This window comes from Alligator sinensis, unplaced genomic scaffold (assembly GCF_000455745.1).
Source record: "Alligator sinensis unplaced genomic scaffold, ASM45574v1 scaffold570_1, whole genome shotgun sequence".
In the NCBI taxonomy this organism is placed as follows: domain Eukaryota; kingdom Metazoa; phylum Chordata; order Crocodylia; family Alligatoridae; genus Alligator; species Alligator sinensis.
In genome coordinates, this window is record NW_005841997.1 from 2,598,238 (window position 1) to 2,611,508 (window position 13,271).

Consider the following 13,271-nt stretch of genomic DNA (forward strand, 5'->3'; position numbering starts at 1 on the left):
ATTCCTGCTCGTGCATCAGCAGTTGAATTGTTTATTCACTTCAAGTACAACGCGTTTGTGCGTGACCTTTGAAAGCACTGATATTATGCCGCATGTGACACAAAGGGGGTAAGGGAGGCTGCAAAACCTTTAATACAAGAAATGCAGAATGCTTTTGCCTGTTTATTAAGCAGCATGTCACACGGGCAGTACCTTTCACCTGCGCTCTGTGATCTTTTCCAATGGCCATTTGATTTCCAGGCAAGATTTAAGTTTCAGGCTTTCCCCTCTGATGCCCCTCCCTGGTGTGCCTCTAGGTCACAGCTTCACTTCCCATGCCATCCTGCAGCGGGTGGCGGGCAGCCCACTGGAGTAAAGTCAGCTCCGGAAATCATTTCTCTCCCTTGGCCAAGCCAGACCCAGGACTGGGGACCCTTGGGTCATGCCATGAGGCATCTAAACATCTGGGGCTCTCTTTTCCTATTAGGGAGGAGTTGATTAAGAGGCAGAAGCCTGAGATTTAAGGCAGGATTTAGGAGGAGGAGTGCGTATGGGGGTGTGGAGGTCCACTGTTACACTCGGAGTCGTGTTGCTTTCAGTCGCCTTCCAACGGCAGCCACAACACCTTAAAGCAATGTGACTCACTTTACCCATTTTGATACCCAGTCACTATTTCATTAGAAACAAAGGGTGACATGAGTCTAACTCCCAGCTGATGCTCATCTAATTTACAACGGGATGAGATCAGTCCCAGTTCTACACTGGGCAGCCCTAAGCCTCTCACAAATCCAGTCAAGCCTGCAGTGACAGTCACAGTGGCAAGAGATAGTTAACGATCCCGCTGGCAGAGGACAACAAAAAGTTTTAAAGCAACAGTTTTGTGCTTATGGATTTTTTCCTCCTCCCACGCGCTTCCCCTCCCGGATATCCACTAGGGGAAAGAAGATATTGTCAGATCAGAAGCCCAGTGCAGAACTTTGCCAAAAGACAGACAGTTTTGAGCATGGCTGCTGACAGGTCTGCTTTATGGGGCCTGGCTGTAGGAGCTGGCACAGCGCTCTGGTGTGGGAAAGCAGCCTGACAGGACACTTGCTTGTGTAATAAATGATTTACAATCTTGGTAACTGTTAAATTAAAGCTTCTTTAGCCCCTTCTTCTGCCGCACAAGAAAAGATCAAATATACTGTCCCTGGGCTCATTTACTGTCATTCTTACCGGGTCAAAAGCCTGGGAAAGATTTCAGTATTAAATACGACTAATATTTCACAGCCCCCTGCTTTATTGCACAAGCCGAAAGGATACCTCATTTCCCCTTTCCATTTTGCATCTTTCTCTCCTCGAGGGCTAAATCAAAGCCATCCTTTTTCTGGATGACAGAACTGGAAAGGAAGAAGGCCATTTAGAGGCAGTCAGTACCGTGCTGCTAATTCTTCAGCTCAAAAAGATCTCAGTTAAGCAACACGAGGCGCTATGCTCTCCCAGGGACTGCGCTCTGCGGGGGCAACGCTCCCGTGCCACACGGGCGGGTGGAACGGGGAACTGGAGTCTAGGATCTCTCTGCTGGCAGGGACGAGCGCTGCTGCTGGGCCAGCGCTGCTTGGCTTTTTGTTTTAATGGCCATCTGTCATCACACCTGCAGCGACTCTCAGAGGCCATCAGCTGGAACCCATCCACTCCCATCAATGGCATCAAAGATAATACAACTTTTCATCTTCAGGGCACTACGCAACCTAACTAATCCTCAAAGCTACCAGGTAAGGAGGGTAAATGATATCCTCATTTTGCTTCTGTAAATTAAGTGACTTGCCTAGGACGTCCAATGGAGAGGGTGCGGAGCTGGGATTAGGACATAATGGTTTCTGGCTCTCAGCCCAATTCTCAAACCATTAGACTATGGATATCTCTGCACAGCAAAAGGAAAGTGCGACTGTAGCACATGCAATATTAATCTAGTTATCCTCCAATCCATCAGCAGTAAAGATAAGGTAGCATGGACTTGACCAGGTACTAACACCCATGGTCCCTACTCTCCCTACAGAATTTGTACTCGGCTTGCTAGCACACCGAACTTCACGTCACCTTGTCTTCACAGCTGCTGTTAACTAAATCGAGCTGGTTTAGCCAAACATAGGTAGCACCTTTTACAGTCACAATTTCATTCTCCCATATAGACATACCCTATTGCCCTCTATTAGGCCCAGTGAGGCAACCCTGGCCTTATGTAACCCCATGTGAATTTTTGGCAAAGGTCCCTAGTACAGTCTCCTTCACTTGGTGGGTCTGCACCCCTGGCGACCATGGCCCTTTTTTCTTTACTGAGATCAGCACCTCCCAAACCACGCCAGCAAAACTGGAAGAATTCCCTGAATCAAACTAGGCCTCCAGGTGGGAGCAACAGCAATGAGCAGCAGAGCAGCACGTAGCTGAGGTGCACTGCGGGGTGGGGTGAACAAGGTTTCTGTGCCAGCTCTTGCCCTTTTATGTAAAAGGTGAATGAAGGAGATTATGACAATGTTAGAAAAAAAAGTACTGGAAAGACTCACCTTGATTGAACCACTCCTCTAATTACCAGAAAAGCAGCAAAGAAAAAACAAAAATTTACAGGGAGGAAGAAAATACAAAGGAACAATCACAAAGAAGCAGAATTTCACAGAACCGATTCAAACCTTAGAATTACAGAAATGCAATAACTTTCACTGATAAAAACACTTCCCTCTTCTCTCTTTTGTTCCCGCTGAAAGAATATTCTTTCCCTGCAGGTTCCTTTTCTCCTGTTAGTCATTTGAAAAGATGCTGAAGGGAGTGGGGGGAAAGGAGGCCGACTAGCCCTTTGCAGGGGTGTCTGAAATGCTATGATCAATGACCATGAAATAAAATAAGCAAGAAAAAACTGTAAAGATTAAAAAAAGGGGGGAGAGAGAGCAAGCGAGAGAAAGAGAGGAAGAAACTGAAATGATCTATTTTCAAGTGCTAGACCTAAAAAACTAAGGAAATTTCAGAGAAGCTACACAGTAAAAAAAGGGAATTTTCTATTTATGATTTTAAAAGCAGACTTACTAATGAATTTTAATTTTTTTTAATGCTAAACTTGCCTGTCGTTCTCAACCCTTCTGATCTGTATACCACTGGCTGGGAGCTCAGCACAGCTACCACTCAATCCTTCCCAAAAGAACAGCATGACTTTTTACAGTCAAGAGCAACAAGGAAAAAGTGTTAAAACACCCTTAGGAAAAATAATTGTTTTTTTCTGCTGGACACATAGAGCCAACAACTGAGAGGTCACCGTGTATCTGACTTTCTCACTGAAGTCAACAGGAGTTTGTCCTCAGCATCTCACAGTTTTGACACCTGTTTGCCCACAAACACAAATGTCCCCAGAAGTTTGGTCTGACAATGCAGAAACTGTAGACCCAGTGACATTGGAGCTGGGCCCAATGGGAAGTGGACAGACTTCTGACGAACAAGTGAAACAGCCATTTGTGAGCACTCCTCCTTGGACCTCCGCAATGGTGTGCGGTCCTGCTCGCCCCAGGGAATATTTTTTCACACATTGACACAAACTGCGTTGCTCTCAAGTAACAGGGTAACCTGCACCCAGTGATGAGAATGGACAGCCCACATCAGTATATATTATTTCCAAGGGAAAATTGCTTTACCTTTTTGGTAGACAGTCCTGGCCAGGCAGGTAAGATTTTCTGCCTTTTCAAAGGTTTTTTTTTTCCAGTTGCTAAAAAACTATTTTTCAATGTAAATAAAAGATTCAGTTGGCTTGAAAAGAGACTGTAGTTACCACGAAAGCAAATTCACATTACAGTAACTTCTATATATTGTATGCTGATTCAGAAATGGGATACTGAAATTTAGTACAGGGGCAAAGACCAATTTTTAAATTTAGGATCAGTTGTTAAGGCCCAGACTGGGCCTTCAAATTTATGTGCTTAAATTAGAGGCATTCCAAGGCTGACTAGTAATCTGCACTTCAGTACCAAATCCAGTCAGTATCTGGGCATCTATATTAAGGACTGACATAAATATAAAGAAACAAGGAATTAAGTGCCCAAGTCAGAGAAATGAGCACGTTGCCTCCTAATTTGGTTGGGAAGTTGAATTTCTCTCAAGTACCAAGTAACACATAAAAGTTGAAGTACTGAAAAGGAAGATAAAAAGGGGTTTACTGAGACACTATTCATCCCCTCTCGAGAAGCAATGTATTTGTGACATTCATACCCAAAAGGGAGAGAACAGGTCTGAAGTGATTGACAATTAAAAGCTACTAGAATCACATTTGCAATTTAAATGAATGCAAGAGTGACAGCATCAAGATTTTTTTGTCGTCTTATTTTGGGGGGGGGAGTTGTTTTTCTTTTTTTAAAATGGGATCGTTAGAAGATGTGAAACAAGCATAGAAAGGACAACTATGCATAGAAATTAGCATGTCTCTCTTGCTTCTGCATACAGCAGCAAATGCTTTGGAGCAAGATGGATGGAACTAATGTGCAATTTAGCAGGGGGTTTGATGAATGAACGAACAGCACCCCATGAATGAGAGGCAGAACACATCAACCTTTACCCAGCCATGGGTGTCAATGGGCCTGTTCTTACTCCAAAGTACATAACCCCACTTTAATGCTAAATGGAAGTTAAGTACATGTATCAAGAGGGGAGCAGACCCCGATATCTAGGAATGAACATATGCCCCAAGTCCACAAACTTGCAATGCTGCCACTCTGCACATGGATAGCCTCATTGCACCCAAGGAAACTGCTGGTGTAAATGAAGTTACACAAGTGTGCTGGCAGCAGCAGGACTAGAGACCACAATATAGCAGTACTACTCCAAAAACCACTCCGAATTTCAGAGACCTCTCTGAAACACACCTTTAGCTTTCTTCCCACCAAAACAGCCTGCGTCATCCTTCTTCTTCTTCTGAGAGCCTCCTGTGCTCATGGGCTGATTTGCATCTTGCTCTTGGTACTTGTCAGCTCCTGGGACCTCTTTGTGGACGTGATATGAAAGGTTCCTCATGATGCACACACAGTTCTCTACAGACTGTAACAAGAAACTTAAATTAAAAAAAACAAAGGAAGAAAGAAACACCTGTCTATTTGCAACCTTATGTCACATGGGGGGAAATTATACATCAAAAAATAGTAAAGCCCCCTGAGACAAGATGTAGGGTTCAAAGACGACTTGATCAAACAAACCTTAATTTTCGTTCTCTCTTATTAAAACTTTTTTTTATTTAATACACTTCATAAATAAGTGCCTATGCAAGAGGTAGGCTCTGTGATCAAAGATACCAACTCACCATGCTTAAAACAGGTTCCCTTAAAGATCAAACTCACTGTAAAAATACAGTGGGCAGCTATCACACCATCATAAACACGCTTTTTAAAATGCAGACTTCACCTCCTCTCCCCCCCCACACCCGCCCCCTCACAAGACTCGTTTAACTGCAGTACCTCTGGCACAAACTTAGGACTTGCATTGATTTCAATGTGAGCGCAAGCACATCCCACAGTAACAGCTAATCCTTAACACGTCAGGTTCTAACAAGAACAATTCTCCATAGGTTGCAATGGAAACCATCAGGTGGTTTCAAAATCCACTTACAAAACGGTCTGTGTAAAAGGAGGGATCTGATTAAGTGACAAAGCTTCTGGGGTTGATTCTCTTGTGTAGGTCTCACACAGGCTGGGACTCATTAATTTATAGATATATAGATGTTTATGTATGTGTGTGTGTATAGCACTAAGCTAGCGTGTGCAGGTGCGTACATATGTGCATTTATGTAAGGCTAAACCACAGCATAAAACTAACAAAGCTTCGTATTAAAATTGGATTGCATTCTGCAATCTCTTGTGTAGATGATGAAGGCATAAGGGCTCCTTATTCACAAGTCACAATACGCTGACATGTTGTGGGAAGTGGTAAAACCAAATAGCCCTTTGAGAGCAAAAAGGACTCGAGCTGGCTTCACTGGGATTGATGTGCGTCTGCTTCTGGACAGGTTTTGATCTCAGTACAGCATGTACAGTACAGACTCATAAAAGACTAAGTTCTCTCAGGCAGGGCCTATCTCCTTGGCTGTATTTTGTATAGATTACAACACAATAGGATCAACAATTATAATTGAGGACTCTGGGTATAAATAGAAATCAACTGAGGAGAAGAAGGAGGAGGATTAAAAATAATTTCCATTTCAGCTCCCATTTCAGCTGTCTTTCCATTTGCTCTTTCCCCTTGCATAGTTCCCATGTCAGAAAGACAAGCAATAAAATAGTACCACAGTAGGCACCCAGCTTACAAAATGAGGCACCCTTTCAGCATCTCTTTAGACCAGGGATGTCAACTGTACAGCCTGTGGGTCAGATCAGCCTGCAAAGTCATATCTTCTGGTCCCTGGGGCTCCCAGAGGGGTCTGGAAGTCAAGAAGAGCAGTGGCATGCGTGCACCACCAAGACACAGGGCATGAAGCCAGGTTAAGGATGAATGTCAGCAGCAGGGGACAAATAACAGTTGCATGAACCCCCACAGTGGCCACCACCCCCTGTCCTGCCACCATGTTTGGAGGTGACTTGTGAAGATCCCCAAGATCCAGAACGAGGCTGGGAAGGTCAGGTGGGTTTGACCTATCTCAGTTCATACCTATATGTTAAGAGCAAAATGCCCTCAGTGTGCAGTGAGGTCAGCACTTGCATCTTAAGGAGCACACTCATCCAAATCAGAATACACAAGAATCACCTTGTTATCTGTATCCTTCTTGCCTACTGCAGACTGTAGAGCATGAAGGAGAGCATCCACCAAGCCATCACATTCCCTCAGTCTTCTGCGAGCTTCTGCTCCATCTGAACTTACATTCCTAACAAAGAACAAACACAATAGAAATATTTAGCCTGGAAACCTTTACCATACAGATCACATCTACACTGCTTTCTTTTACAAAGGTTAAACACGGTGCTGGATTAACTGTGGCGGGTTTTTGGCAACACAAAAGGTGATCAAGCAGGGAGAAGTTCTACAAACCTGGACCTCATCTATGTCCAGTGGCTCAGGCATGGGCCACACACCTGCAATTCATAAACTCTGAATGAAAACTGTATTAGATAATTAAAAGAAAGAGTCATTGCTCACTTCTCTGGACTTCTGATACAGCCCAACTTCACGGTACAGAGCAGGTTGACGGTTTTCCAGTGAAACAGCGTTTTGTATGAAAGTGCAAACTGATTAAAACTAGAGCCTTTTTGTGGAAATGGATGTTGCATTTTTAACAATGGTGTATTTTTGGTGAAAAGCAGAGGGAAAAAAGAAACTCCTAGTATATCAGAGCCAACAACAGAGAAAGCTGGACAAGGGCTTCCCACATTCCTGGGGCTGCTCTCGCCACCAGAATAACGGCTTGTCTGGGAAGCATCTCTCTTAACCTCTTCTGTTGGAGCTGTCCCACTGCGTACTGATTAAATATTTACTGGAGCAGACGTTTAGACCCAGGTGTACTATACACCAAAAAGAGTGCCCTAACCATGACTGGCTATTACGTATTTGTGAATAAATTTATTTTTCTGTCCAATATTTTACTTAGAAATGCTCATCCTAAGGTAGAGCAAGAAAATTTATGAAATACCAAAAACACCTGTGGAATGGGAAATCATATCCCACCCAACTCTACTCATAAGCTGCATTCATGACACTTGTTCCAGTTAATATCTATGCCAGGGCCACCCCAGCAGACCCTACATTTTGAAAATATATTTTTTTCTGTGAACTTTATTATCTTAAATACAGATCATTTGTGGAGGTTTTTCTTAGGATTTGTATTGATTTAAATGCAAGCACGAACAGGTCCTAAAGTAATAACTAATCCCCACCACATCTGGTTCTGACAAGAACAATTCGTCATAGGTTGCAATGGAAAACATCAGGTGGTCTGAAGAGTTAGTTATTTCCACACCAAAGACTGGCAGTACATTCCCAATGAATCCCTTGGTATTACAAAATAAGTGAGCAAGCCTCATCATATATATCCATGTTTTTAATTTAATGAGACAACAAAAAGTAGGGGAACAACACACAGAACTGAATTTTATTTCACCAGTATCTGTATGAAGATGATGTTTTTGCTTTCACTTGCATTCAGTTGCTCCAACAGAAACCAGTGTTGAAGATATAGCACACAAACATCTACCCAAGTGCTAGGCATCTCCCAATGCCTTCCCAAATTTGTCCTCTCTCTCTCTTGTCCCCTGTATCATGACTCGGTATTATTATTACCCAGTACAGATATCCACGTTGATGTTCAGACCCCACTGCCCTCTGCACTACATAGCCTGTGGTTCCATTATACCAATTCAATCCGATGGCATCCACAAAGAACCCATACTCCCAGCTTGCTGACCTGAGGTGGACCCCAAATTGCTTGTATAATGATACTTTTATGTCAGCAATGCTTACGATTTCCAGGACTGCAAATCAACAAGCTCATAATGACACATCATCCCAACTGCCTGCGGGAGGGCTTCATCTGACTGCTTATTGGTTCTGGGAGAACTTCCAGTCTGGTAAAAACCCAATATCCTTGCTACACTACGGGCAGTTCATCCAGGACCCTAATTACCAAGCCCATCTGTGCCCTAGAGAGCTCAAGAGACACTGAGGAAGTTTGTAAGCCACCTAACACAAAGCATATTACAGATGACCCAGAGCTGTCACTAAATGCTGCATCTTAGAGATGTAGGCCAGCAGTCACTTCTGAGATCCACAACTATTCTGCCCTCTCTCCACTCAAATTTACTTCATGCACACTAACTCCTGTACCAGCACAGCAGAGTAATAGGTAGCCTGACCACGTGCGTTCCTCATCTATCTGGCATGGTACTGCATCCCTTGTACACGCTACCCCCATGGGGCCTAACACTCCTAGGTAAGGCAGCCGGACTGCTTGTATTGTTCGCTGCTGCAGACTACGGTGTTTAGTGGTTGACTAAACTTTCATTGTGATCAATCCCCTTGTTTGTGCAAGTACCTCGACAGCAATAGCGAGGAAGTGCACAACACAGATATTTATTGCAGCATCACGTTACCAATGCATGTGTGAGGTTCTCCTACAGGTACAATGATAAAGAGCAGCAATCTGTTCAGACCAGCTCCTTTCTCAATTTTGTTCTCTTCTAATACATAGGGATGCAGATGTTCCTACTACCTTAATTCTCCCAGGCCCAGAGGAAGCACATTCTGGCTACTTAAAGAGAGTGCCCGTGAAGGGGAACAGTCATCTTTCAGAGTACTCCCCTTTCTCATATATATTGTGCAGAGCCCAGCAGATGTCTAAATACAGATGGGCAAGGATACATTCAAAGAAGCTCTTTCTTCACTTGAAAAGCCCTCATCTCTAGAAGTCACATTTTATAGAAAAATGGGTTTGTGGTCCTAGGCCTGAACTAGTGGTCCGTACATGGATGCAACTCAGCTCTGCAAGTCTGCATAACACATCTCATTTCTTCTATCTGGTTTATATGGTCTTCTCAAGAAAGTATGTCGTGGGCTTCTCAAGCCAATGAGTCACTGCCAAAAGTCCGCTCCATCCTACATCCTGTACCTGCACATAGCTTCTGTGTCTGAAATGACAGTTGTTTTAATGGCAGGACTTTGCAAGGTCTACTCCTGTGCAGAGTCAGATCCTTAGCTTCCCACTAGAACACAGTAATGTGGCTGATGTGACTGCAGAGCCACGGACATCATCTTTGAAAACTCATGGCAATTGGGAGAGGTCCTGGATGATTGAAAAAAGGCAGATATAGTGCTCCTAAAGAAAGCAAAAAAGGAGGATTCAGACAACTACACACTGGTTAGATTCATCTCAGTCCCTGGAAAAATCATGGAGCAGATCTTCAAGGGATCCATTTCTAAGCAGTTGGAGGAGAAGAAGGTGATAAGGAACAGTCAGCATGAGTCCACCATGGGAAAGTCACGCCTGACTAACCTGATTGATGCAATGATTGGCTTTGTAGATGTGGGGAGTCGAGCGGATGTGGTATAACTTGACTTTTGCAAGGCTTTTGATACGGTCTCCCACAATATTCTCGCAGGCAAGGTAAGGAAGTATGGGCTGGATGAATGGACTATAAGGTGGATAGAAAACTGGCTGGAGCCTCAGGCTCAGAGAGTAGTAATCAATGGCTAGATGTCTACTTGGAAGCTGGTATCAACTAAAGTGCCCCCGGGGTTGGTCCTGGGGCTGGTTTTGTTCAATATCTTCAACAATGACCTGGAAGATGGTACAGAGTGCACCCTCAGCAAGATTGCAGATGACACCAAGTGAGAGGCGTAGTAGATATGCTGGAGGGTAGGGCTAGGAGTCAGAGTAACCCAGAAAAATTGGGAGGATTGGGCCAAAAGAAATCCCATGAGGTTCACCAAGGACAAGTGGAAAGTCCTGCACTTAGGACAGAACAATCCCATGCACCAGTACAGGCTGGGGGCTGACTGGCTGGGCAGCAGCTCTACAGAAAAGGACCTGGGGGTTACAGCGGACAATAAGCTGAATAGGAGCCAACAGTGTGCCCTTGTTGCCAAGAAGGCTAATGGCATACTGGGCTGCATTGGTAGGTGTTTTGTGAGTAGATCCAGGGAAGTGATTATTTCCCTCTATTGAGCCCTGGTGAGGCCACATCTGGAGTACTGTGTTCAGGTATGGGCCCCCTGCTACAGAAACGATGTGGACACATTGGAGAGAGCCCAGCAAAGGGTAATGAAAATGGTGAGGGGGCTGGGGGACGTGGTTTATGAGGAGAGGCTGAGGGAACTGGGCTGATTTAGTCTAGAGAAGAGAAGACTGAGAGGGTATTTAATGGCAGCCTTCAACTACCTGAAGGGGAGTTCAAAAGAGGATTGAGCTGAGGCTGGGGCAGGGGCACAGCAACCATTGACAGGACTGGCAGAGTAGGCAGAGCATAGGCAACTGGTAGGGGGTGCACAGGGGTGCACGTGCCCCCCCGACAGGGCCAGTGCCCCGCTGACGGCCAACACTGATTCTGTCGGTAAGGCTGGTACCCCCCCTGACAGGGTCGGCATCTTCTGTGGGTGCCCCCCCAGATTCAGGGGGCACCAGTCACTCATGGGGCGGAGGATGGGGCCTGTTTGACTCGGAGATTTGACCAATTTGGTGGTTGCCGAATCTCTGAATCAGATTCGACCAAATTGATTCAGGACAGTGATTCAAATCACTGAATCAAATCACTGTCCCCCAAATTGGCTGAATCTGAAGTGAATACTAACCACTTTGCACAGGCCTACAAGCAGCCCCTCGCAGGCTGGAACTCTGCCAGCCTGCAAGGAAAAAGCCACAGTTTCCCATGTTTTCTCCTTTAAAGGCAAATCAATTTTTAAAGTGTATTGATTCATTTGTTCACAACTCTTTCATATATTTTTGCAACCCACTTGTGAGTCACAACCCACAGTTTGAGAAATGCTGGACTAGATGACCTCCTGAGGTCCTTTCCAACCCTAATTTTCTATAATTCTATGATTCTAATACAGCAAAGGCAAGAGAAAATGGTGTACGGTGGCTCAGCAAACATCACTTCCACTATTAGTGCCCACAGCTGGCAGAAAAGTTTTCCTAAAATGCCTCAAGATAGTTTGTAAAGAGTAGCTTTGTATGGCAGGATTTACCCTTTAGGCTGGCTGCTCTCACTTGATCTAGGCTAGCTCCAGAGTAGACAAAATAAGCCCTTAGAGTGTCAGCTCCTGCAGACATGGATCGAGAGCACAACCTTTCAAATAAATAATATTCATCTTTCAAGCACTGCAAGTGATTTTCTCCCCTTTGCTTCCACTAAAATTAAAGGGAACAAAATGGAAAATGTTAAGGTGTATTCTTTAGAGACATTAACATAGAGAGGGATTTCTAAACATAGATAGTTACTAACAACAGCAGGAAGAAAGTCAGGCTTCTCAGCTTCAGGGTCTTTGAAGCTCACAATCCTAAATTGCAAGATGTTAAATTGCAAAAGTACAAGTTATGAAATCATTGCCCTTTTCCACTTGAAACACGCAGCCAATTTTTCTTCCTTGCAAAGTATAAGGACTGACAATCTAATTCAGCATAATTAACAAATCAATCATAGCTTTTTCCCTATCTCTATGGACAGGTTGATATGCTAATTGGACAACTAAAAGAAAACATTTTCTCAGAGACCTCTCAAAATATAAATATACATTTCACTGTACGCTGCATGTCGTAATAGCATATTAACACATCCAAATTAGATTGCAAGTTAAATGGAGTGATAAGAAAATCTTTTCCCCCAATCAAAACACATCAGCTCAACTAGTCTCTGCCAAAGTGGTGCAGGCGAAGTGAAGAGCAAGGATCTGATTCCACAGGTGCACCTCGAAAGACAATCCTGCAGCACACTTCTTCCTCCACCTATACTAATCCTTTCAAAGCAAAGGCCCAAGAGTAAATTCTAAAGCCAAATCTTTATGAAACTGAAATTAGGATTCAGATTCTCTATGGCACCTTGCAGACAGAAGCTCCACCTTCAAGTACATTTATTGAAGTGGAACATTACTTATTAAGCTTGAGGGTGGCAGAAATGCACTGAGAAAGGCCCACTGGAAGCTGCATGTCATATCTCTTATTCCCTCATTATATTTTCCAAAGCTCTTCATTTCTAGACTTAAGGAAAACTGACAGACTATTAATGAAAAAATGATCACATTATTCCAAACAACTCCTTCCCTCCCTTATCCCCTCCATAATCCACTCAGAACAGAATTGTAAATGGCTCATTTACACTACTACACATATAATGCTTGTTTTGTGCACGTTGTTCTCAGCAACGTGAAGGGAACTTGGTTTCTGCTTTTCTTCTGCTTTATGCATTTCATGATTAACATGCATTGATATGTAAACATGCCAATGAGATGACAAACAGGAAAAAACACTACAAAATACGTCAATGAAGAAAAACTCAGCTTGCTAATATTGGAAATCCTTGCAACACCTTAAACTAAAGGGGAAAAATGTCCTGAAAACTGAGGCATGAGTGCATTGAGAGCAAATTCCACTGTAAATCACAATTGTACATGAGTGTGTAATGAACCAAAAAGAATAAGACTAACAGTTTATCAATTCATCAAATGCTGAGTGTTAATGTCATTCATAAAATACATGGTTTCTATAAAGGAGTCAACCCCCATCCCATCTTCCCTGCTGGACAATCGGTATCACACTTCCTATAGGCATCTCAGGCAGGTCTGGCTTCTTTGGCAGGGAGCCCCCGTTGGGG

The 13,271-nt window shown here is 43.8% G+C and overlaps 1 protein-coding gene across 13 annotated transcripts in view; it reads right to left on the minus strand.

Annotated features, from left to right (window-relative positions):
- The window catches only part of ARVCF (ARVCF, delta catenin family member), a 412,391-nt gene that overhangs the window by 57,890 nt on the left and 341,230 nt on the right, over positions 1 to 13,271 (minus strand). For 12 of the 13 annotated variants that reach the window (XM_025201537.1, XM_025201540.1, XM_025201535.1 and 9 more), the window contains 3 exons: positions 6,724 to 6,841; positions 4,857 to 5,028; positions 2,523 to 2,540 (listed from right to left, as the gene is read on the minus strand). In XM_025201537.1, the coding sequence (XP_025057322.1) occupies positions 2,523 to 2,540; positions 4,857 to 5,028; positions 6,724 to 6,841 (308 nt within the window). The remainder of the gene's footprint in view (positions 1 to 2,522; positions 2,541 to 4,856; positions 5,029 to 6,723; positions 6,842 to 13,271) is intronic. The other variant, XM_025201532.1, reaches the window with a different exon arrangement.